This window comes from Caretta caretta, chromosome 9 (genome assembly GCF_965140235.1).
Source record: "Caretta caretta isolate rCarCar2 chromosome 9, rCarCar1.hap1, whole genome shotgun sequence".
Classification (NCBI taxonomy): Eukaryota; Metazoa; Chordata; order Testudines; family Cheloniidae; genus Caretta; species Caretta caretta.
Window position 1 is genome coordinate 7606496 of NC_134214.1, and position 24655 is coordinate 7631150.

Sequence of the window (24655 nt, forward strand, 5' to 3'; positions counted from 1 at the left end):
ATGATTTCTGTGTGTATATAAAGTCTGCTGCAGTTTCCACGGTAAACATCTGATGAAGTGAGCTGTAGCTCACGAAAGCTCATGCTCAAATAAATTGGTTAGTCTCTAAGGTGCCACAAGTAATCAAAAGAGAGACAATCAAGGAGATGAGAACCTGACTTATTGTCAGCATTTCACTGCTTTATAAACCACTTTGTCTGTGCCCAAACTAGGGGTGGGCAAACTTTTTGGCCCTAGGGCCACATCGGGTACAGAAATTATATGGAGGGCCAGGTAGGGAAGGCTGGGGGAGGCTATGCCTCCCAAAACAGCAAGGCACATCCTGGCCCCCGCCCCCATTCCATCCCCCCGGAACTCCCACCCCCATCCAACCCCCACCCCCCGCTCCCCACCCCGACTGCCCCCGGGACTCCTGCATCCTATCCAAACACCCCTGCTCTCTGCCCCCTGACCATCCCCCTGGGACGCCTGTCCCCTATCCAATCTCCCCTGCTCCCCACCCCCTGACCGACCCCCTGGGGCTCCCCCACCCCCTATCCAACCCTCCCTGTTCTCCCCACCCCATGTTACCTGTGGAGTGGGGAAAAGGGGGGGCTCAGTCCTTTTCTTGTGTGTTTCCCCTGCTCGTTTGGCTGGTCTCCCTGGCAGTCGGGCAGGGCTCACTCCCTGTCTGGGCTTGGCTGCTGGGGACAGGGGCCAAGCATGCTGGAAGTGGAGGGGGGCCCTGGCTTGCTCTGCCCCTGTTCCCAGCAGCAGGGCCCAGGTCCCTTGAAGAAGAGCTGTGTTAAGTGGGGGGGGAGGGCTGAAGACAAGTTGGTGAGCGGACGGCTAGCGCGGAGAGCGGAGCAGATAGCTGGACGGCTGGCGGAGAGGAGCAGACAGCAGGACAGCGAGCAGAGAGCGGAGCGGACAGCTGGGTGGCTGGTGGAGAGGCGCAGAGAGCGGAGTGGAGCGGATAGCGGGGCAGCTGACGGAGAGGCGCAGCTGGTGAGGAAGACTGCAGCAGAACCCGTGGAGAGGCCTGGCATTTGGCTGTCGACCCGAGCAGCGGAGCATGTAAGATGCCCCCGTACCTCCCTCCACTTCCACCCAGGCTGGGACGTAAACTCTGCAGATGAACTTCTGAACTCTGTGCAGGGGCTGCACTGACCAACGACAGAAACTGGGGGGATGACTATTGGATTGCTGGACTTAAGACCCTGAGGGGAAAAGGACACTGCCAAACTTACCTGGGGGCGAGTCTTTTGCTCATGGTTGGTGTTATGAATCTTGTTTGTGGTGTTTCCCCAACATAATGCCGCATTGTTTCCCTCCTTTATTAAAAGGCTTTTGCTACACTCAGACTCTGTGCTTGCGAGAGGGGAAGTATTGCCTCTTAGAGGCGCCCAGGAGGGTGGTATGTAATTGTCCCAGGTCACTGGGTGGGGGCTCGAGCCGGTTTTGCATTGTATTATTGAAACGGAACCGCTAGATACTGAACCCGGCCCTTGTTGCTGCCAACTCTGACGGGCAGAAGGGTTACAAGTACACAGATCTTTACAGACTCAACACCTCAATTCACAGTTCACATACATGAATTACAGGATTTATTAGATTAAAACCCTGTCACTTCAATATTATAATAAATGACGGCATCTACCTCTTAAAATTCTTCCTCCCACTAGTCAGTTTTCAGGTCAGTGAGAAGTAAAGTCAGACACTAAATTTCTTTGCTGTAATTTTTTAATTTGTAGCACATCTGGAAGAAATTTACAAAGACTTTTTGAGCACAAGACAATGATGGAACAGCTGCACTGTTCAGCTGCATTGCCCAGGATCTAACAGCTTGCGATAATGTGTGATGCTGACACCAGAAAAAGAATAAGAGATGCAAGGAGGAGAGTTATGGGGTCAAGCAATCTTGATGAATGATTCTTCTCCCGATCTGTGATGCACTGCAGCCTAACGAGGAACAGCACTGAGCTTATATGGCTGGGGCTGCACTGTGCTCCCCAAAACAAGCTTTGTGCTTATTTCCTTCACTCCCTTTGGGAGGGTGAACTTGAATGCCCTCAGCAGGTTGGTGAAGATGATGAAGAGCTTACTCCTTGCCAGCTGCTCCCCAAAACACACCCGGGGCCCTGAAGAAGAGAAGGGGAAGAACAGTTAAGTACCCAAGGATTTCTGTCTCCACTTGCCATCTTCCAACTTGCAGGTACTTTTCAGAAGCAAGATTGTTCATTCTCAACCGAAAGCAAACTGACTCCCGGATATCACTGCACCTCCCCCCCACTCACCAGCAAGAACTTGGCACCTATCATAGGTGTTTATGTGGCTGTAATCACAAGCAAAGACACTGTGAAAAGGTGGCTGTCTACTGATCTCGACAGATTTATCTGTGCAATGCTGATCATTTTGGGGAACAAGTGGGGGGCTCTGTGGCTTGAATTGGAAGAGATTACTCTACTCAAGGGGATGTTGATATCCAGTACGAAGCTGGAAAGGTCAACAGCACAGGCTACTGTTATATATTATATATACACACACACACACACACACAAAGGGTGCTGCCCCTCAATTATGAAGATTAGCATTCTCAATCTTATTCTGCTATATATTTCCAGGCACTTTCAGAACTTTCAGAAGAAATACTCCCTCTGTACACATGGTCATGATTTATTTCTCCCCCGGCTATCTTCTAACTTACATGCACTTTTCAGATGCAACATTGTTCATTCTCACCTGAAAGCGAAGGTATTTTTGCTGAACTTGTAATTTTCTCTTGGGACTGAATAATACAAAATGGTGTGTGTGTGTGGGTGGGTGGGTGTGTGTAAAGTTTTTTTAAACTACTACTACTTACTCACTACTAAATACTACTAATAAACTACTAAAAGAGCTAAGAGGACACACTTGAGGTAAAACTCAACACAGACAATTGCAAAGGCTCCATCTCTTGAGAAGGAATGGAGGGTGGCTCGCCCACGCAATGCTGCATAACAATGGCATGGAGCAAGCCTGAGTAATACATATGCATGCGCCAAACGGCCACTGCTATGAAATATCTCCAATCAATGGTGCATGGGGCACAGCGTACCTAGAGTGGAGCACCCAGAGGGATATTACTCAAAGAAGAAGTGTTTATCCGTCAGTGCATTTACCTATTGAGAATGGTAAAAAACCTTCTCTGTTCACAAAATTTCCTTCCTTATCCAAGAAACGACTTGGGTTGAACTGTCGAGGAGACTCCCATTTCTCAGGATCAAAGAGGACAGAGTCTAAATTTGGCAGAATGATGGTGCCCTGCAAGGAAGAAACAGTTGGTTCAGTTCTCTGAGGTCTGGTCTACGCGGTGAGTTTGTGGGCTGTAATTTCTTGTCTGCACCAACCTGTCATGTGCTAACTGGCCTGTGTAGACCCGCTGGCACACACTAAAAGTTCCCTCGTTTACATGAGCATAGAACTGTTTGAAACTGGAAGATGTTAATGTGCATGAGGGAACTTTTAGTGTGTGCCAGCCGGGTCCACATGAGCCACTTATTGCACCACACTCTCACATCGAGTAGAATTTATTCTCCACTGGTGTGGGCTAACACACAATGTAGACAAGGCCTGAGTCTTTCTCCATCAGATAAGTCAATAAGGAGAGGGACATGGACAAATTTCAGTTCAAATTTATTGCAATGTGCAGAAGGTCACATGTAGAATGTGTGTGTCACATGTTTTGGATTTAAATGGCCTTTTTTCAAAACCAGAAACTTTCATTTGGAGCTTTCAGTTTTTCAAAATGTTTCAGTATTTCATCAAAACCAAAAATTTTGAAATTGCAGGTGTTTGTTTTCTTATCCTTTCTCTCTCTTCCCCCCTTTTCTCCTTTCTGCCACTGAATGCAATAGAAGCGATGATGTCTTGTTTTTGTCAGTTTTTCCCCTTGCCACCCTGTAACTTTTCAAAGCTACTCCACATTTTAAAAAGTTATCCGGGACCAGAATTGTTGAGTTTCATTTTTCCTTTTGACAGTCTATAACTTTTGCAAAGTTGAAAATTCAAAATGGTTAGAAAAGTATTTTGAATTTTTTTTTCAAAAAAACAAAAACAAGGGTTCCGTTTGGAACCCTGCAAAATGGGAACAAAGTTGAAATTTCAGATATTGTTGTGAAATGGTTTTTCCACGTTTTGACCAGTTCTCGTCACACAGTGACAAGCCTGTGTACCAGGAGTAATTCAGAGGATACTGCACATTAAACTGTTTATTTCAAGCTTGCTACCGGCAACGGCCACGTTGCCAAAAAGGAATAATATTGATGACACCAGTGACATGGAGCCCACCTTTTACTTCTAATATTCACGCTTGAAAGACACTGGCAACAGTTGGGCTGTTTCAGCATTTGCTAGAGAAGCAAATTTTCTAGAGGGCCAATTCAGAAAAGCTTTTAAGTCCATCCTTCTTCTGGAGATCATTTAACTATGTGCTTCACTAAAACAGAGTCTTAAAGTCCCACTGACTTAAACAGAGCTTAAGCATGTGTCCTTAATATGGATGCTTACCTGAATCTGGCCTCAGGAAGAAACTTTAAAAAAGAACATGAGAGAGACAGCAATATATTTGGAATCATGAGTTGACTTGGCTTCCTAATGCACTGTACCCCTTCAGTGGGAGAAGGGGGTTATAAATCTGCACCTCTTTCACAGATATTACACAGAAGACGAGCATATCGAAGTGAACAATGTCTCTGTACCTTTGGAATGAGAAACCCCTGCAGTGTTGTATCCTTCCCACTTTCTCTGGGGATTGCAATTAAAACAATGCTACAATAACGTTGGATCTCATGAATCACGGCGTTGGTGTAGGGCAGTTTCTTTCGATCCTCATAGTAGATTAATTGAGAGGGACCCAGTAAAGTGTCCATCTCCTTCTGGACTTTCTCTGAGGAAAAGCATTCGGCTTTAGAGAGGGGGAAAGAGCATATATTCTGCATACTGTGTATTTATTATGGGCACTTTCATTTCCCTTTTGGCTATTATAGTGATAAGAATACAATAAAGTAAATAATTAAAAGAATTTTAATTATTTGAAAACATAAAAGTAAATAAAGAATAAGAATATTTTCAAATTCCAGGACAAATGACTAAAGTATAATTTGACTTTTCACATACTTCTGCGTTGCATCTTCAGATAATTCATTTAAACAAATACTAGAAGACAGTGAAATCTTACCATCTGCCCATACCCAATGAGACAGCTGATTTGGGGATCTTTTATAAAATTAGTCTTGCAAGTTGTTGTATTTATAGTTAGGCTCTGAGAGTGAACCATAAATAAAACATTAACTGCTAATTAAGAAATTAATTCAGTGACACAATCAAGGAATCTATTTTGCTCTCATAGGAGACAGAGTGACAACACATTTAGACCACAAGAAAAGCACTGCATCATCACAAAACTCTGAAGGCAGGAATATACTCCAAGAGCAAGATAACATTACCTAGCAACTACTGAGCGCTAATGAACCCTTCGCTGGTTGTCACATACCCCACAAGATTTTATTCAGCTTACAAATGTTAAAGGTTTAGAAAAGCAGTTAAGTAATAATTAATCTAAGATTAATTTCTGAAGTTCAATTAAAACTGGAAGTGCATGCATGCCCCTCCGCTCCAGCATTCCAGAACCAAGGGTACAAAAACCTTCCTCTCACTCAACTCAATTCCTCTCTGAAGCCTGGCACACGCTTTAGATCTCGGATGCTGAGGGGAAGAGGGAAGGTCAATGTGAATCTGGGGAGGCACTGCATTCAGAAAGCAAAAGTTACTCCAGTGTATAACCTCTTTTGCAATCTTAATTGTAATAGGTACTACCTGCCTGCACTATAATGCCAACACGTGGCCTGTTAACCCCATATCTAACCAATCACAATTCTATACTATGCAACTATACCCCACCTCCTTGGTCTTCTAGTCTTCCTTTTACTTTCTTTATCCAGTGGAGGGCAATGAAAATGATTAGGGGGCTGGGGCACATGACTTATGAGGAGAGGCTGAGGGAACTGGGCTTATTTAGTTTGCAGAAAAGAAGAGCGAGGGGGGATTTGATAGCAGCCTTCAACTACCTGAAGGGGGGTTCCAAAGAGGATGGAGATCGGCTGTTCTCAGTAGAAGCAGATGACAGAACAAGGAGCAATGGTCTCAAGTTGCAGTGGGGGAGGTCTAGGTTGGCTATCAGGAAACACTATTTCACTAGGAGGGTGGTGAATCACTGGCATGGGTTACCTAGGGAGGTGGTGGAATCTCCATCCTTAGAGGTTTTTAAGGCCTGGCTTGACAAAGCCCTGTTTGGGATGATTTAGTTGGGGGTTGGTCCTGCTTTGAGCAGGAGGTTGGACTAGGTGACTTCCTGAGGTCTCATCGAACCCTAATCTTCTATGATTCTATGATTCCCACTTCTCTTGTATAATCATCTCACATGTTGCTATTAATATTATTATGAAAGAGAATACCGCTGTGCGTACCCGTATGGCCCCACAGTATGCCAACATTTTTACAGCTGACTTAGAACAACGCTTCCTCAGCTCTCGTCCCCTAGTGCCCCTCCTCTACTTGTGCTACATTGATGACATCTTCATTATATGGACCCTCAGGAAGGAGGCCCTTGAAGAATTCCATCTGGATTTCAACAATTTCCACCCCACCATCAACCTCAGCCTGGACCAGTCCACACAAGAGATCCACTTCCTGGACACTACAGTACAAATAAGTGACGGTCACATAAACACCACCCTGTACCGGAAACCTACTGACCGCTATACTTACCTACATGCCTCCAGCTTCCATCCAGGACACATCACACAATCCATTGTCTACAGCCAAGCCCTAAGATAAAACTAAATTTGCTCCAGTCCCTCAGACAGAGAAAAATACCTACAAGATCTTTTTCAAGCATTCTTAGAACTACAGTACCCACCTGGAGAAGCGAGGAAACAGATTGACAGAGCAAGACGGGTACCCAGAAGTCACCTACTACAAGACAGGCCCGACAAGGAAAATAACAGAATGCCACTAGCCGTCACCTTCAGCCCCCAACTAAAACCTCTCCAGCGCATCATCAAAGATCTATAACCTATCCTGAAGGACGACCCCTCACTCTCACAGACCTTGGGAGACAGGCCAGTCCTCGCTTACAGACAACCCCCAAACCTGAAGCAAATACTCACCAGCAACTACACACCACACCATAGAAACACAAACCCAGGAACCAATCCCTGTAACAAACCCCGTTGCCTACTCTGTCCCCATATCTACGATAGCAACACCATCAGAGGACCCAACCACATCAGCCGCACCATCAGAGGCTCATTCACCTGCACATCTACAAATGTGATATATGCCATCATGTGCCAGCAATGCCCCTCTGCCATGTACATTGGCCAAACCGGACAGTCCCTATGTAAAAGAATAAATGGACACAAATTGGACATCAGGAATGGTAACATACAAAAGCCAGTAGGAGAACACATCAATCTCCCTGAACATTCAGTAACAGATTTAAAAGTAGCCATCCTGCAACAAAAAAACTTCAGAAACAGACTTCAAAGAGAAACTGCAGAGCTACAATTAATTTGCAAATTTAACATCATTAATTTGGGCTTGAATAGGGACTGGAGTGGCTGGCTCACTACAAAAAGCAGCTTTGCCCCTCCTGGAATTGACACCTCCTCATCTATTGTTGGGAGTGGATCCACATCCACCCTGATCGAATTGGCCCTGTCAGCACTGGTTCTCCACTTGTGAGGTAACTCCCTTCTCTTCATGTGTCAGTATAAATATGCCTGCATCTGTAATTTTCACTCCATGCATCTGAAGAAGTGGGTTTTTTACCCACGAAAGCTAACGGTCAAATAAATCTGTTAGTCTTTAAGGTGCCACCAGACTCCTTGTTGTTTTTGTGGATACAGACTAACATGGCCACCCCCTGATACTTAGGATTATTTCTGCTATCCAGCAAAGGAGAACACGGTCATGCCAGTTATACTTTTCTGAGAGACCACTGTACAGGACGGTTTATTCTAACTTCATTGCAGAGGCCAACTCCCATTCTATTTGGAGCACCGTCAGCTACGGGCTCCCAATGTTAGGTCTGTGTTGGATTTAGACTGAGAGAGCGCTGAAGCAAAGACTGTGTCTTCCTCAGTGTCTGTACAGGACTGAGCACTCAGACAACAATCAATAAAAAATGAAATATGTTTCCAAAGAATGACTATCCTGAAATCATATCTGCATCTCTGGCTGCAACGTATCTAATTCCACAGCTCCAAACAAGCAGCTTTAGTACTTGCACTATTCTTCTTAAAATGTGCAGAAATGGTGGGTTTTCTGCATCAATCTCCTGCATGGTTTGTGTGTGTCCCTGACTCACCTTGGATGTTGACATAAGCCACCATATAGAGAAGTGCCCAGCGCAGGGTGCTGATTGTGGTCTCTGTACCTGCCAGAAAGAGGTCAAAAATACACTGTTCCATGTTGTCTTCGTCATATGTAGAGGTGGGGTCATCTTTAGCCTGCAGATGTCAATCAGAAAGATGATGTTAGAGCACATAAGGTAGGACTATGTAACAATTAACCTGACTACATCACTGGAATGTGCACTGTATAATATTACACAACAAACACACCTCTAAAAGAATTAGACAATCAAGCTGATAGAATAATACAAAGAGATTTGCAAATATTTTATTGAATAAATATGGAGAATTTGTTCCAGTATTATTCACATGTTACTTGTTCTTCCAAAACTGTCAAATTTGTAAATCCACTTACTATTCTGTCTGTTAAACTCACCGCCTATTGTAGCTCACCACCTGCCTCACTTTTAACATTATGCACAGAGCTAGTCCAGCCAAAACACACCCCTCATGTTTTTCTCTCACCTTCCTTCTGTCGAACTCCTGCCCACTTGTTTGTTTCATCTATATGTTGCATATTGTCATTAGCCAAGATTGTAAGATCTTTAAGGCAGGGACTGTCTTTATTGTTCTTAATCTCTCTCTCTTTCACACACACACACACACACAGTTACATTACAAGAACATTTTTAAGGTTGCAAAGTCAAATTGCAAAGTTCTAACCGAAAAGTTGGAAAATTCCAGAATTAAGATTGTCTATGCAATCTGAATTCAGCCCCTTTGTGCAAATGCATTATGATACAATTTTTTCCATACAACCATTGCCTCATTCAGTGCACATGATAGATGGTGCTTTGAGGATGAATCGGGGCTGTGTAAAGGAAGCAGGCTGTTGTCTGTGTGGATCTTTACCAATAATCTACTTGAAAATTACAAGTAAGTAGAACTCCTCTTTCTCCTTTGAGTACTATCAGTTCAAATCTCCACTCTTTGGAGGCTCATAAACTATATTAACCTGACAAGGGTCTCCCATCTCTCTATTTATGACCTACACTAACAGCTACATTCCCAACGATGCTGCTGCTAACAGTGCCCAGGACTAAGGTTATGACAGAAAGAGATAAAATAAGTTTACTCAGGGACTCTTACTAATAAGGGGGAAATAAGACTGAGCCCAAACCCAAATACCTTCAGAACATGATGCCAAAACACACCTGTTTTACATTAAAAATCATTTAAAAAATCTTCTCACAATAAACAAAGACAAGGAGTTTCTAATGCTCACATGCACTAAACAGGAAGGAAAGCTGATGGAGGAGATGAGCAGTAGAATCATTCGGGAACTCTGTTGAGCACAATGCTATGTGACTGATAATTAATGCATTTAATTCTTAGATGCTACAGTGATCAGTGCCCCAGAAGCACCGAAGATTAAACAAGCTGACTGACCAACCCTGATCAATTCAGTTTAGCTCCCAGCCTTGGTTTCCCTGTCTATAAAATAAAAAAGTTAGTATTTAGCTGACTTGCAGGAATGCTTGGAGATGTATTAGCGAGTCTTTGTAGGCTGCTTTGAAGATATACTTCACGATGTAAGTGCTAAGTGTTGTTATTTTTAAGCTGCCTGTTTGTCATGGAAGAAAACACGAGTCATAAATGTAGTTAAATAAGAAAGAGTAATGGGCATGATCTTTTAATATTAAAATGTTTTTCATGTGGACTCATGTTTTTAGATGTTAATTTTACATTCAATATAATTTTATACCATTGGAAAATATTTTAGATTCAAATACATATTAAAATGCACTTATTTAAACCCCCGAGGACTTTTCTTTATAACTAATGTAAAATATTTTTGTCTTTGTAATAAATCAAAAATACATTTTTTAGGCAATATGTATAACAAATCAGCAGTCTCACCTCACCCCTTGAAGCATATATCTACTATAATTTATGCAAACAAAATACGTAAACTCATTAAAAACTCATTCAGAGCTGTAGTGAACTATAGAGAGTTAAATCTGTAAAGCTGCCTAAGGGAGTCTTACTGGGTTGGAGCTTGTAAATATGACAGACTGTAACTGTTTATAAAAGAAAAAAGAAATAAAGTAGCAGTTTTACTCTTGGGCGTCATGACCAGAGAACACAGGAATGAATTACTGGCTTAGACTCAAATCCATCCAATCCAACATCCTGTCTCCAAAAGTGGCCACCACCAGATTTGTCAAGAAACAGCATAAGAAACTCCAGTGGAAAAGCCTTGACAAATTGTCCATAGAGGAAGTTTCTACTTGACCCCCGTCACTCACTGCTTGTCTTATGTCCTGAAGAATGAGGTTTTATAGTCCTTAAAAACACCATTTATTTTATCTAGTCTAATGTAACTGTGGATGTTCTCCTCTAGTTGTTCAGCCTCTCGGCACTGGGTGCCAGCAACACTGCCAGCATACCCCTTTCCCTCGGGGACAGGCCCATGCCAAGCCACACAGCCCCCCCACCCAACACCCCCTGACTCCCTCTGGCCAGAGCCCCCCGGGACCCACTATGCCCAGCGCCCCTCCAGACCCACCCACAAATGCGCAGCATCCTGCACAACACCACCCCTGCCCACAGCCCCACCACAACTGCCCAGCACCCCCCACAGAATCCCCACTCCCTAGTGCCCCAACATACACAGATCCTCCCTGCCCCTTCACAGCCCAGCACCCCACCAGACCCATTCCCCCACCCCCTGCCTCCCAGCCACACTCACCAGCCCTGCTGGGAGGCGACTGTGTCTGCCGGACTGAGCTGGCAGTGCAGCCAGGACTGGTCCCAGGGCCGGGAATCGCTCCGGCCCCTCAGGAGTGGTGAGATCAGCCAGGCCAGGGCCTGCCCGGCCGGGCTCCCTCAAGACACACTTGCCTGGAGGGGCCCAGCCAAGCCCCTCACACTGTTTCTCCCCCCACACATGGCCGAGACCGGCAGGCTTCTGCACCAGTCCCAGGTGGCTCAGCTCCGGGGAGACAGGTGGTGGGAAGCAGAGACTGCCCGGAGCCAGAGGCGCACTGGGGTCCGGCCAGGGGGCTGAGAGGAGCCCTCGGCTAGCTGGTGAGCAGGCCGAGAGGAGAAAGAGGTGGGCGGGGGGAGCCAGCGGGGTCTCTGGGCACAGTGCAAGGGGAGCAGGCCGGGGCCCCTTCTGAGCATGGAGCTACTGTAAACCCGGCACTAGAGTGGACTACATCCACCCTGATCGAATTGGCCCTGTCAGCACTGGTTCTCCACTTGTGAGGTAACTCCCTTCTCTTCATGTGTCAGTATAAATACGTCTGCATCTGTCATTTTCACGCCATGCATCTGAAGAAGTGGGTTTTTTACCCACGAAAGCTTCTGCCCAAATAAATCTGTCAGCCTTTAAGGTGCCACCGGACTCCTTGTTGTTTTTGTGGATACAGACTAACACGGCTACCCCCTGATACTATCTAAAGATCCACCCCCTTTTCCTTTGACCCTCCCCCAGCTTACTCCAGAACAACTGAATAACGATAAATAAGACTATTTACAAGTACAATCCATGAGCCAATGGCACGATTGGATCAACATTCCCCTCTCACTGAAATAGGTTCTCGTGTCCTATGTTGAGAAAGACCTTTTGCTGAGTGTGTAATTGCTGCTCCATTTGCTCTACAGTTCCTGCACACTCGGTATCTAACTCACTGTCTTGTAAATATACAAAAAGAACAGGAGGACTTGTGGCACCTTGGAGAGACTAACCAATTTATTTGCGCATGAGCTTTCGTGAGCTACAGCTCACTTCATCGGAGGCATACTGTGGAAAGCGTAGAAGATCTTTTTATACACACAAAGCATGAAAAAATACCTCCCCCCACCACACTCTCCTGCTGGTAATAGTTTATCTAAAGTGATCACTCTCCTTACAATGTGTATGATAATCAAGGTGGGCCATTTCCAGCACAAATCCAGGGTTTAACAAGAACATCTGAGGGGGGAGGGGGAGGAAAAAACAAGGGGAAATAGGTTACCTTGCACAATGACTTAGCCACTCCCAGTCTCTATTCAAGCCTAAGTTAATTGTATCCAATTTGCAAATGAATTCCAATTCAAGAGTCTCTCGCTGTAGTCTGGATTTGAAGTTTTTTTGTTGTAATATCGCAACTTTCATGTCTGTAATCGCGTGACCAAAGAGATTGAAGTGTTCTCCTACTGGTTTATGACTGTTATAATTCTTGACATCTGATTTGTGTCCATTTATTCTTTTACGTAGAGACTGTTCAGTTTGACCAATGTAGATGGCAGAGGGGCATTGCTGGCACATGATGGCATATATCAGATTGGTGGATGTGCAGGTGAACGAGCCTCTGATAGTGTGGCTGATGTGATTAGGCCCTATGATGTTGTCCCCTGAATAGATATGTGGGCACAGTTGGCAACGGGCTTTGTTGCAAGGATAGGTTCCTGGGTTAGTGGTTCTGTTGTGTGGTATGTGGTTGTTGGTGAGTATTTGCTTCCGGTTGGGGGGCTGTCTGTAGGCAAGGACTGGCCTGTCTCCCAAGATCTGTGAGAGTGTTGGGTTGTCCTTCAGGATAGGTTGTAGATCCTTAATAATGCGTTGGAGGGGTTTTAGTTGGGGGCTGAAGGTGATGGCTAGTGGCGTTCTGTTATTTTCTTTGTTAGGCCTGTCCTGTAGTAGGTGACTTCTGGGAACTCTTCTGGCTCTATCAATCTGTTTCTTCACTTCAGCAGGTGGGTATTGTAGTTGTAAGAATGCTTGAAAGAGATCTTGTAGGTGTTTGTCTCTGTCTGAGGGGTTGGAGCAAATGCGGTTGTATCGCAGAGCTTGGCTGTAGACAATGGATCGTGTGGTGTGGTCAGGGTGAAAGCTGGAGGCATGTAGGTAGGAATAGCCGTCAGTAGGTTTCTGGTATAGGATGGTGTTTATGTGATCATCATTTATTAGCACTGTAGTGTCCAGGAAGTGGATCTCTTGTGTGGAGTGGACCAGGCTGAGGTTGATGGTGGGATGGAAATTGTTGAAATCATGGTGGAATTCCTCAAGGGCTTCTTTTCCATGGGTCCAGATGATGAAGATGTCATCAGTATAGCGCAAGCAGAGTAGGGGCGTTAGGGGACGAGAGCTGAGGAAGTGTTGTTCTAAGTCAGCCATAAAAATGTTGGCATACTGTGGGGCCATGCGGGTACCCATGGCAGTGCCGCTGATTTGAAGGTATACATTGTCCCCAAATGTAAAATAATTATGGGTAAGGACAAAGTCACAAAGTTCAGCCACCAGGTTAGCCGTGACATTATCGGGGATAGTGTTCTTGACGGCTTGTAGTCCATCTTTGTGTGGAATGTTGGTGTAGAAGGCTTCTACATCCATAGTGGCCAGGATGGTGTTATCAGGAAGATCACCGATGGATTGTAGTTCCCTCAGGAAGTCAGTGGTGTCTCGAAGGTAGCTGAGAGTGCTGGTAGCGTAGGGCCTGAGGTGGGAGCCTGGATTTGTGCTGGAAATGGCCCACCTTGATTATCATACACATTGTAAGAAGCGTGATCACTTTAGATAAGCTATTACCAGCAGGAGAGTGTGGTGGGGGGAGGTATTTTTTCATGCTTTGTGTGTATAAAAAGATCTTCTACACTTTCCACAGTATGCCTCCGATGAAGTGAGCTGTAGCTCATGAAAGCTTATGCTCAAATAAATTGGTTAGTCTCTAAGGTGCCACAAGTACTCCTTTTCTTTTTATACACACAGACCATGAAAAAATGGGTGTTTATCATTTCAAAAGGTTTTCTCTCCCCCCACCCCACTCTCCTGCTGGTAATAGCTTATCTAAAGTGATAGATACACATTGTAAGGAGAGTGATCACTTTAGATAAGCTATTACCAGTAGGAGAGTGGGGTGGGGGGAGAGAAAACCTTTTGAAGTGATAAACACCCATTTTTTCATGGTCTGTGTGTATAAAAATATCCTCACTGCATTTTCCACTTTTATGCATCCGATGAAGTGAGCTGTAGCTCACGAAAGCTCATACTCAAATAAATTGGTTAGTCTCTAAGATGCCACAAGTCTTCCTTTTCTTTTTGCGAATACAGACTAACACAGCTGCTACTCTGAAACCTGTATAAAAAGAGAAATTGTAAACAAAACCTATATTGATTGTCTTCTCCTATTCCCCCACCTTGTAGCCAAGCTTTTTCCTCTGGTCAGTACAACCACTGCCGTTTGTTTTACATTAGAACTGAGTTGCTCTGGGCTTAAGCTCTTTCTCAAGCTATGTGGTTGTGGGGCCTTAGACAAGTCACTTAACTTCCCTGTTTCAAAGTTTCCTTAGCTTTAGAGAGGTAAGGGATACGTGAGACTTAATTCATTACTGTTATCTAGGTACTCTGATACATTGGTGATGAGCGTCAGAGCTGCCGATAAATAATTAATTAACACTGATACAGAAGAATGCGGATCACAAGATCACAAGACTGTCCCAAAATAAAAACATGTAAGCTGCTAATTCCAACTTCCTCTCTTTCCCCTTACTGGTTCTTGAGAAACAAAAGGGGCGCCACTCTTTTTCTCTGAGGAGCTAATCAGAAATAGCCATTCAGAGGCCTGATGTCACCACACTGACCTTGCTCTGTCTGGTGCCTCCAGCCCATGTGCTACAGAGACTCCAGGTGAGGATGAAGTAGCTCATGGCCCCACCAGGAGTCCCTTGGGTGCACTGGAGAAGTCCCAGCCCCACGTGATATCCACAGTAGGGGGTGCTGCACACTGCATTACACAAGTCATCCTGTAGATACAACATAGGGTCTGCTTCACAGTTGTGTGGCATCTTGTGTCACCATTTACACCTGTGCAAAGTGGGTGCAAAATGCTGTCAAATCAGAGTGATGATGTTTTACACTCTGCGTTGGTCTAAGTGACTGCACAAGGTGCAGGGCAATAGTGGATGGGGATTGTTGTGGCTAATGACTGGAACGTCAAAGGTGGAACTTAGTCCCACCACCCCTAATTGCCAGCTGCTGGGATGTAATTGCACCCCTTAAACTCAGTAAGATTTCCTTACACACAAGCTGCAGTTAGGGAACTTTTGGTTGAAGTATTAACTAATGGGGTTAGTGGAAAGTACGGGCAGAGGTATAGTCTGAAATGACACTCGGATACAATGTTGAACAGAAATTTGGGATGAGGTCTTGGAACCCCCCGGTCTTTGTGGAATATGTTATCAGGTGGGTGGGCCATCAGGGACTGCAGTGCCAAAATTATCTCCACTGAGGTTCTGGTCATTAAGAAGAAAAACTTCAGCAAAAGGTTGTACAGAGTGCAAGATTCAATGGGCTCAAAGGACCTCCCATAAGTTTGGTTAACAGTATCTGCAACTCCAAGACCTCACTGGTGGACTGCTGAGGACTTTCTGGTAGCCAGCAGAAACCTGGCTGGTCACATGGTGCCAGTTCTCCTCGTTTCCAAAGCACATTATAAAAAGCTAAAAGCACTCTGCTAAGGTTGTTTGTCCAGGTAAGCAGCTGTTCTAATTCCCACAGGGGTGGATTTGTGATTATGTCTCCCAACATTTACAATCTCTTTATTAGGATGTGGTCCATCTTATGGAAATGGTGGGAAAGCCTGTCTTAGAATGAGACCCGAGGAAGAGCTTGTACTGTCCACCAGCAGAAGTCGGTCCAGTAAAAGATATTCTCTCACCTACCTTGTCTGTCCTCTAATTAAGCTGTTGAGAAGGTCCAAGAGAATATTTGTGGCCTCTGGAGAAAAATCTTTCAAAGTCAAGTGACCTTGGCTTAAAGGCTGTCTATGTGGATAAGGATTTATACCCCTTCATGCCCTGAACTAGGGGATGTGCCTGTGTCTGAATGTCTCAGGGCCCAGTCAACTCAGGAGGGGACAGCCACAACAGCCCGTAGCTGCACTGAGGCTTTATATGAAATCTATAGGGCTGCTGGGTGGAGCTTTCTTCACACTCTTACTAACCACTATTCTCTTGACACTGCATCAGGAGCAGAGGCTGGTTTTGGGAGGACAGCTATTCGACTCTTGGGGCTCCTCAACCCTCCTTCCCAAGGAGGTCACAGCTGGATAAATGTCTGCTGGGAAGCTCTGCGAAGACAGTGTCATGAAGGAGAAAACAGGGTTACCTGCCTGTAGTAACTTACATTCTCTGGATGTGTGTCCTTCACACAGACCCTCCCTCCTTCCCTCTGCTTCAGAGCCAAGCTGCAAATAGGGCATTTGGGGGTAGTGAAGAACTGAGAGGCTGGAAGAGAGGGGCTCTGTATACACTTGATATGTAGAGCTCAAGGGAATGGTGTGCACCCTTTAACTGCCAACTAGTGCCCCAAAAGAGTCAGTGACTTTGTAACCATTCCTAAATTGGGTTTCTATGGAGGCAACTCAGTCAGAGAACAAGAATTACTGCTGGTGAATAACATCTATTTATCCTCAGCTTTTAAATCTCCTGTTTACAATAAAAAACAATCCCTTTTTTAACAAGAGACTTTTCTCAGGTGGTTCCAATCCATGTTGTTTCTATGTCACAGCAAGATCTCAGATAAAAGAACTAAGTCCTATGGTTCTGGATTTATTCCTCTTGATAGAAAGTATATTGTAGGGACGTGTACATAGTTTTGCTTTTCATAAATATTAGCGTGACAGGTAACTGATTCTCAATGGCCTCAGGTATTATGTTCTCAAGTGGTCACAATTGGAAGCAGCAGAGACGCTTTGGGCTGATGACCCTGCAGAACCTGGGACTAGGCAAGAAAGGCCTGGAGCACCAAATCCAAGAGGAGGCCCGTCACCTGGTGGGGTACTTTGAGACGTCACTGCTAAAGTGGTTTTTAACTACAGTTGTGTTGCCAGCATGTATTTTATTACTAACATGAAGATTTCATCTCAAAAGAGCTACATAGAAAAGCTCAGGGTTGGGAGATAGGACTGAGGCTTTAGGGCATCCATCTTATGAATTTTGCCCTTATTCACAATGGCGGCCCATTACGTCACTTAGGAATGAATTCCTGATGGCAACAATTTCCCTATAGCCTCTGTTTGCCCCGAGTAAAAATGATAGCTATCCCCCTTTATTTCCAGTGCTGCCATAAGGGAACACAAGCATAAAGCAAAGGCAGGGCAGCTAAGGAACTGAACAGGAAATGGTGAGGAGCTGAGGGACTGTGTGAGGTAGGATTGGGACTTGGAAGAGACTGGAGGGAGTTCAGGGAAATGCGTATGTGCTGGAAAGAGACAGAGGGAGGTGAACGTGAAGGAGCCGGAGGGAGACTGAATGTATGTGGAGGAGTGGAAAGGGAAGAGGAAGAATGAGGAGGAGAAGGAGGAACACAGTGTAGGGTGCAAGAGAAGACAGAGGAGGGGAAAGATTTATCCTTTCTATTTGCCAGTTGTTTGAAGACAGGGGTCTCCAGCCATCCAGAAAACTCTTCAGAGTGGGTGGTCAGACTAGCCTTCACTGCTTGGAACCCATGCAGCACAATCGCAGGGCTGTGTCCCAGCCCCAAAGTGAAGATGTTGCCATGAACTTCTGCCATCTGTGGGCTGCACCAGTGCCATAACAGCACAGGTGAAAAAACATCATGCCAAACAGTCATGATTAGGCCCCACCAAATTCATGGCCTTGAAAAACACATCATGGACCGTGAAATCTGGTCTCCCCTGTGAAATCTGGTCTTTTATGTGCTTTTACCCCATACTATACAGATTTCATAGGGGAGACCAAGGTTTCTCAAATTGGGGTCCTGACTCAAAAGGGGGTTGCAAGGTTATTGTAGGGGGGTCGCGGTATTGCCACCCTTACCTCTTCACTGCCTTCAGAGCCGGGTGGCCAGAGAGTGGTGGCTGCTGACTGAGCTCCCAGCTCTGCAGGCAGCAGATCAGAAGAAAGGGTGGCAATACCATACCAGGCCACCCTTACTTCTGCGCTGCTGCTGGCCGCGGCTCTGCCTTCAGAGCTGGGCTCCCGGCCAGCAGCCGCTGCTCTCCAGCTGCCCAGCTCTGAAGGCAGCCCCGCCACCAGCAGCCGTGCAGAAGTAAGGCTAGCAGTACCACTAAACCCCCCCCCAATAACTTTGCGACCCCCCCCCACAACTTCTTTTAGGTTCGGGACCCCTACTATCACAACACTGTGAAATTTCAGATTTAAATATCTGAAATAAGGACATTTACAATTTTTAAAATCCTATGACCGTGAAATTGACCAAAATGGACTGTGAATTTGGTAGGGCCCTAGTCATGATGAGCCTGCTCTGTTTTCTGAGAAGGCTGATTCCGGAGTTCAGTACTGAGGCAGGGACTGTCTTTTTTTTCCCTGCTTGCACAGCACAGTTGTATTCATTTGGATTATATAAATAGACCCCAAGAGTCAAATGTGTGAACATGACCCTGTCACTGTCCAACATTAAAGAGTTTTAAGCAAGGTTTGGGGTTAGGCATACAGAAACCTTAGCCTGCTTAGTACCATGGCAAACACCATTAACAATCCTATTAAAGATAGAGAAAAAGAAGGAAAAACAGTTAAAGCATTTGAAAGGCAAAGCATTTGTCATAAATATAAAGGGGACAGTAACCACCTTTCTGTACACAGTGCAATAAAATCCCTCCTGGCCAGAGGCAAAATCCTTTCACCTGTAAAGGGTTAAGAAGCTAAGGTAACCTCGCTGGCACCTGACCCAAAATGAGCAATGAGTGGACAAGATACTTTCAAATCTGGAGGGGGGGAAAAAGGCTTTTGTCTGTCTGTCTGATACCTTTGCCGGGAACAGATCAAGGATGCAAGCCCTTCAACTCCTGTAAAGTTAGTAAGTAATCTAGCTAGAAAATGCGTTAGGTTTTCTTTGTTTTGGCTTGTAAATTCGCTGTGCTGGAGGAAATGTGTATTCCTGTTTTTGTGTCTTTTTGTAACTTAAGGTTTTGCCTAGAGGGATTCTCTATGTTTTGAATCTGACTGCCTGTAAGATTATCTTCCATTTTGATCTTACAGAGTTGTTCTCTTATCTTTTTTTGTTCTTCTAATAAAGTTCTGATTTTTAAGAATCTGACTGGGTTTTTTGGGTCTTAAAAATCCAAGGGGTTTGTGCTCATCTTGTTTATTCTCAAGCCTCCCCAGGAAAGGGGTTGTAATGGCTTGGGAGGATATTTTGTGGAAATAGGAACTCCAAGTGGTCCTTTCCCTGTTCTTTGTCTAAATCACTTGATGGTGGCTGCTTTGTCCTCGAACAGTATGCTAAGTTTGTGCCTTGGGAAAGTTTTTAACCTAAACTGGTAGAAATAAGCTTAGGAGGTCTTTCATGCGGGTCCCCACATCTGTACCCCAGAGTTCAGAGTGGGGAAGGAACCTTGACAGCATTAAGTAAGGCTTTCATTTTAAGAGTGTCCCTTGTTCCCTATCCCTAAAGCTGAAGAAAGTTTTTAGAAGGAGACCACCCCTCTATTTAACCACCTCTTAGTCAGTATTAAAGATGGCGATCATTCTCTTTCTGGGGAAAAGAGAAGTTAGTTGAGATGAGCTGGAGCTGTTGTTAAAGTCCAATCCCATTTCCTAGCAGACAAAACTAGACAAATGCATACACGAGGGGAGAGAAAAGAACAGCAAAGATCGAAAATGCAGCTTCTTTCTCTGGGGTTGACTCTTCCTTGCAACCTCATTGCTGAAAAAACAAAGGCATGGCACACAGAGTGATCAGCCACTCCAAGACCTGGCAAATTTGTACTAGCATCAGGCTGTTTAGGGCATTGCTTCTAACTGCTCCTTTGAGCAGAGGCTCACAATCGTATTGCCAAACATACAGTCTTGGCCAGCTGGGCCAGATTCCTATTAGATAGGAGGCAAAAAGGAAGTGGGATAGGAAAGAGAAGAAGAAATAAGGTGAGGAAGGAAAAGGACACACAAAGGGGTTGTGGGGAGATGACAAAGTCTCACACCCACAGTCGGAGCCAGATTTAGTGGCTGGATTTCTAGAGAGCTCATCACATTGGCTGCTCTCTTGAAAATCTGATCCCAGTTGTGTGTGTTGAGCGTTTTATAAAATCTTTCCCTGTGATATCATGAAAATCTGGCCCCATATGCTCAGTGTGGACAAAACCTTTCCCCTTCCCAGCTCTATTCCCCTGCATCATCCACCAACTAACATCTTACCTAGGTGTAACTTCCTCCCCACAGACTTTCTGAAGTCTGCAGGACAGGTGCCACTTTGATAGACTTCATAAAACCTGATGGAGCAGGACTCCCTCTTCTGTGCAGTTTATACACCATCCCAGTTTAAATTATGGAACAACAGGTGGGAGATGACTAGATTTGATTTTTCAGTACACATCATACAACCTTCTAAACATTTATTTAGTGGGATGTCTAAAAAAAAAAAAGCCAGTTCTTTAAGGGTCAAATCCAATGTATCTGAAAATTTCTACAATATGAAAATTTATTCCTTCTTCCTCTTCATGAGGCAGAAATACTGTCCTCAGTGTTGTTTAATTCTTATGCACATCAAGGTTTCATGTACATTTGACACAATCTCTGTTTAAAAAATGACAGAATGATCCAAGTTGACTTTCATATCTCCAATTCTTAAGAAATAAACTCTTTAGCATAAAAAAAAAAACCACTTTATACTACCAATAAATGTCACTAATTTTCCCTGTCAGCTTATTAGTCTATTAGTTAGTTATCTGGAAATACATACCTTATTGAGGATGTCATGATCAGCTTTAAAGTTCAGCTGCCACAAGCTTCCAAGAATGGGGAATGGGGTTGGTCCTGGAGGAAGGCGTCTACGTGCCCATGGCAACTTCAGAAACTGCACAATCAGAAGAAACACAACCAGCCCTATGAGAGTCTTGCATATTGTCAGCATTTTACTGCTGCTTTATAGAGCTACTCTCTGAAAAGTCATAGAATCATAGAATATCAGGGTTGGAAGGGACCCCAGAAGGTCATCTAGTCCAACCCCCTGCTCGAAGCAGGACCAATTCCCAGTTAAATCATCCCAGCCAGGGCTTTGTCAAGCCTGACCTTAAAAACCTCTAAGGAAGGAGATTCTACCACCTCCCTAGGTAACACATCCCAGTGTTTCACCACCCTCATAGTGAAAAAGTTTTTCCTAATATCCAATCTAAACCTCCCCCACTGTCTGTTGCAGATATACAGGCTGAACCCTCTTTATCTTGCTTTATTAAGGATTTAATGCATTAATTAGTCCACTTAATTATAGGAAGCTCTGTGTATCTCTCAAATCTCCTTCCCTCCCTGTTCTTAGAGCATAGGACATTCACCTTCTAGAGTGTGTTTTATTGTTATGATGTTGTGTTAAACCTCATGGAAACTGGTGGGCGTAACAGCTACCCCTCATTGGGATAAAAGTGTGAAACAGTTAATCTCCTTTATCGCTGAAACAACAGGAGCCTCCACCCAAAACACAGGCGCATGTCAGACACTTTTAGAGAACTTTTAGTGCTCAGTAGCAGGGTCTGCATGGTCAGTCAGCGTGTGGCAGGCTAGGCCACTGTAGACTTACACCCCAGTTTGCTGCAGGCTAACGCACCAGATAGACATGCCTTTGAGGGCCTGTGGAATTTGCCATTGAACTTGAGTCTTTCCTGGCACCAGCCCACCAGAAGAGGAAGAAGCACAAGTAAGGAGGATAGAAGCTTTTCACCACGATCGCCGTCAGTACAGCTCTGTATCTAATACATATAGTGGGAAAGGGGATTCTGATCTGGTTCATGACAGAATTATACTGAAAGGGGTTAGTGGCTGCCATCAACCACAGATCCGGTTGAAGTTGATAGGTGTGCTGAGCGCCTTTCATTCAGGCTAAAGACAGGCGTAATTATATACCCCCTTCATGGTCATGGCTGAAGCAGTGGAGTCTTCCGCCAAAAGCACTGGCCACATGCGAGGCCTGGGCAGAGGCTTACCCATGTGAGCCGAAGGGTTTACCTGGGGACTGACTGCAAATGCTGGATTGGGGAGTTCATTGGTTGGAGCTGTGTGTCTGCATGGGGTAGAGGCAGAAATCAACCAGAAAGCCAGCGAGAAGCAGTGACTGCTGCTTCCTGTGTCTAATATGATTGTTTGACTTTTACATTCTCCTCTACTCCTCATCTCTTTGTTTGTCTCTACCGGTTTTCTCTAGAGTTTACACTGTAACTTTTTCAATACAGGTACACAGAGCCTAATACAAAGGAGCCCTGAATCATGATTCATGCAAGTAAATGCTACTGTAATAACCAACGTCAGGTACTGGGGGGGAAATGAGGCCGAGCTGGAGCCACCCCTTGCCCCAGCACCCCTTGGACCCAGAACTGTGCAGAGGAGACACCCCTCATCTGGGGGCATCAAGACCTAGGTGTTGTATTCTCTCCCCGCCTCACCCGCTACCTGGGCTTGTTAGAAAGCTGCAAAGAGAAGCCAGCTGGAGACTCCATCTGAGAGGGTCAGAAACAGCCAAAGCAGAGACCAATGGTCCTCTGGAGAACTTTTTTCAGTTTTGCCTTGACTTGGTCCTGTGCTGATTGGTGGTTTGTTCCAACCCTCCCCCTTCCTCAGTCTCTTCACCTCAGCATCACTCCCTTTCCCTTCAGTGTCCCCTATCCCTTCCCTTTTGGGGATGCTCACCAAACTAAACACGTAAAAAAAAGAAACCATCGTTCAACTAACATGACGTTGCTGCCATCAACTTTTTCGGTTCAGCTCAAACTGTTCAGCAAATTCGACACAAATTTGCAAATAGTTCTGGTTGATCTGAAATGACATTTTTCGGTGAATAAACTATTCATCCAAAAAGTTTCACCCTGTTCTAAGCGTAAAAGCTTTGGGGTGGGGGCCCGTCTTTTTGTTGGGTGTTTGTACAGGACCTACCAAAATGGGGTCCTGGTCCTCAGCCTTACAATAATAATCAAAGGTAAAAAACCAAATGTATTCATCTGTTGGCTGTTCCATACATTAAATTGGGGTGGTAGATAAGGTCTGCAGAAGAGGGAGCCCTGCTCCATCAGACTTTATGAAGCCCATCAAAATGGGACATTCTGCTTGCAGTTTCAGAAGTTTGTGGGGTGGTGGATGATGCCCAGGAATAGAGCTGGGCAGGGGAAGTTTTGTCCATATTGAGCACGCAGAGCCAACTTTTGAAAAGACACAGGGGCAAGATTTTTCAACAGCCGGAATCAGAGCCAGATTTTTAAAAGAGCACCCACCATGCCGAGCTCTTCGGAACTGCCAGCCAGTTGTTTAGGTGCCTAAATGGAAGCCATGCTCTTCTGAACATCTGGTTCCAATGGTGGGTCCTGAGCACATCTGACAAGGTTATCAGCTAGAAAATGTTCAGTATTTACAGTTTAACATGGAGATAATAGCTGTTACCTGACTTTCCATCCTCGCACAGCACCTCACCTGCCATGACTCCGGTTCCCTTCGCCCCTTCCTGCCCTAGAGCCTCTATTTCAAGACCAGGTAGCACAGCTCCATGACACCCAGTCCCTAACCCACAGTCCACTTCCCCCATCACCATGTCCCCACCTGGACTCCTGCCCCTCTATATTTCTCTCATCCCTTATTCTCTACTTTCAGCAATGGTACTGCCAGTACCAAGAGTTCCAAAAGGCAACGTTTCTCACCTCGTGCAATAACTGTAGTTCTGCATTATGTGCGTCCCTAGGGGTGCTTCACTCCAGGTGCTCATGCGCCTCTCAAGCCTTTGAGCAGAGACTTCTGGCTAGCAGTGCCCATTCAGCCCACACAGGCGCCCTATGCCTTCTCATGGCAGACACCGAGGCTACAGAGGGGTCTGTGGGCAAACTGCCCTCGGTTCCTTCTCTACTCAGTCATCCCTAGGGAACAACCGAAGCAGAGGGTAAGGAGGGCGGGTAGGGGAGCACCCATTGCGGGACACAACTCAAAGAACTACAGTTACTGCACAGGGTGAGTAACATTGCCGCCTTCTTCGAGTAGCAGCATCCTTTTGGGTGCTCCACTTCAGGTGGAGATAAGGCCTCTGATGCTGAGCTGGGAGGGAGGGGATGTGGCTCCATGACAGCTGCTCAGGGGGCTCTGCCCCTCTCAAAGCACACCAGGGAGCCTGCAGCACAGCTGCCTCTATCAACAGAAGGGGGAAACACAGGCAGTTCAGGTGACATTCCTGAGCTGACCGTGCTCTCGAGAGAGATCGCGAGAGCTCCTTCCATAACTAGCCTGAAACTGCAAAACTTGCAGCATCACCAGAAGCGTTGGCAACAATGGGCATGTGAAACTTCAGGGAC

General features: G+C 45.3%; 1 protein-coding gene across 1 annotated transcript; it reads right to left on the minus strand.

Annotated features, from left to right (window-relative positions):
• Positions 1 to 1720: 1720 nt before the first annotated feature.
• Positions 1721 to 21252, minus strand: LOC125643148 (cytochrome P450 2D28-like). Its single transcript, XM_048865332.2, has 5 exons — positions 21082 to 21252; positions 8390 to 8531; positions 4719 to 4906; positions 3141 to 3282; positions 1721 to 2120 (listed from the first exon to the last, which is right to left on the minus strand). Exons 1-5 carry the CDS (start codon positions 21250 to 21252, stop codon positions 1942 to 1944), a joined length of 822 nt encoding a protein of 273 aa, XP_048721289.1. The 3' UTR covers positions 1721 to 1941.
• Positions 21253 to 24655: the final 3403 nt, after the last annotated feature.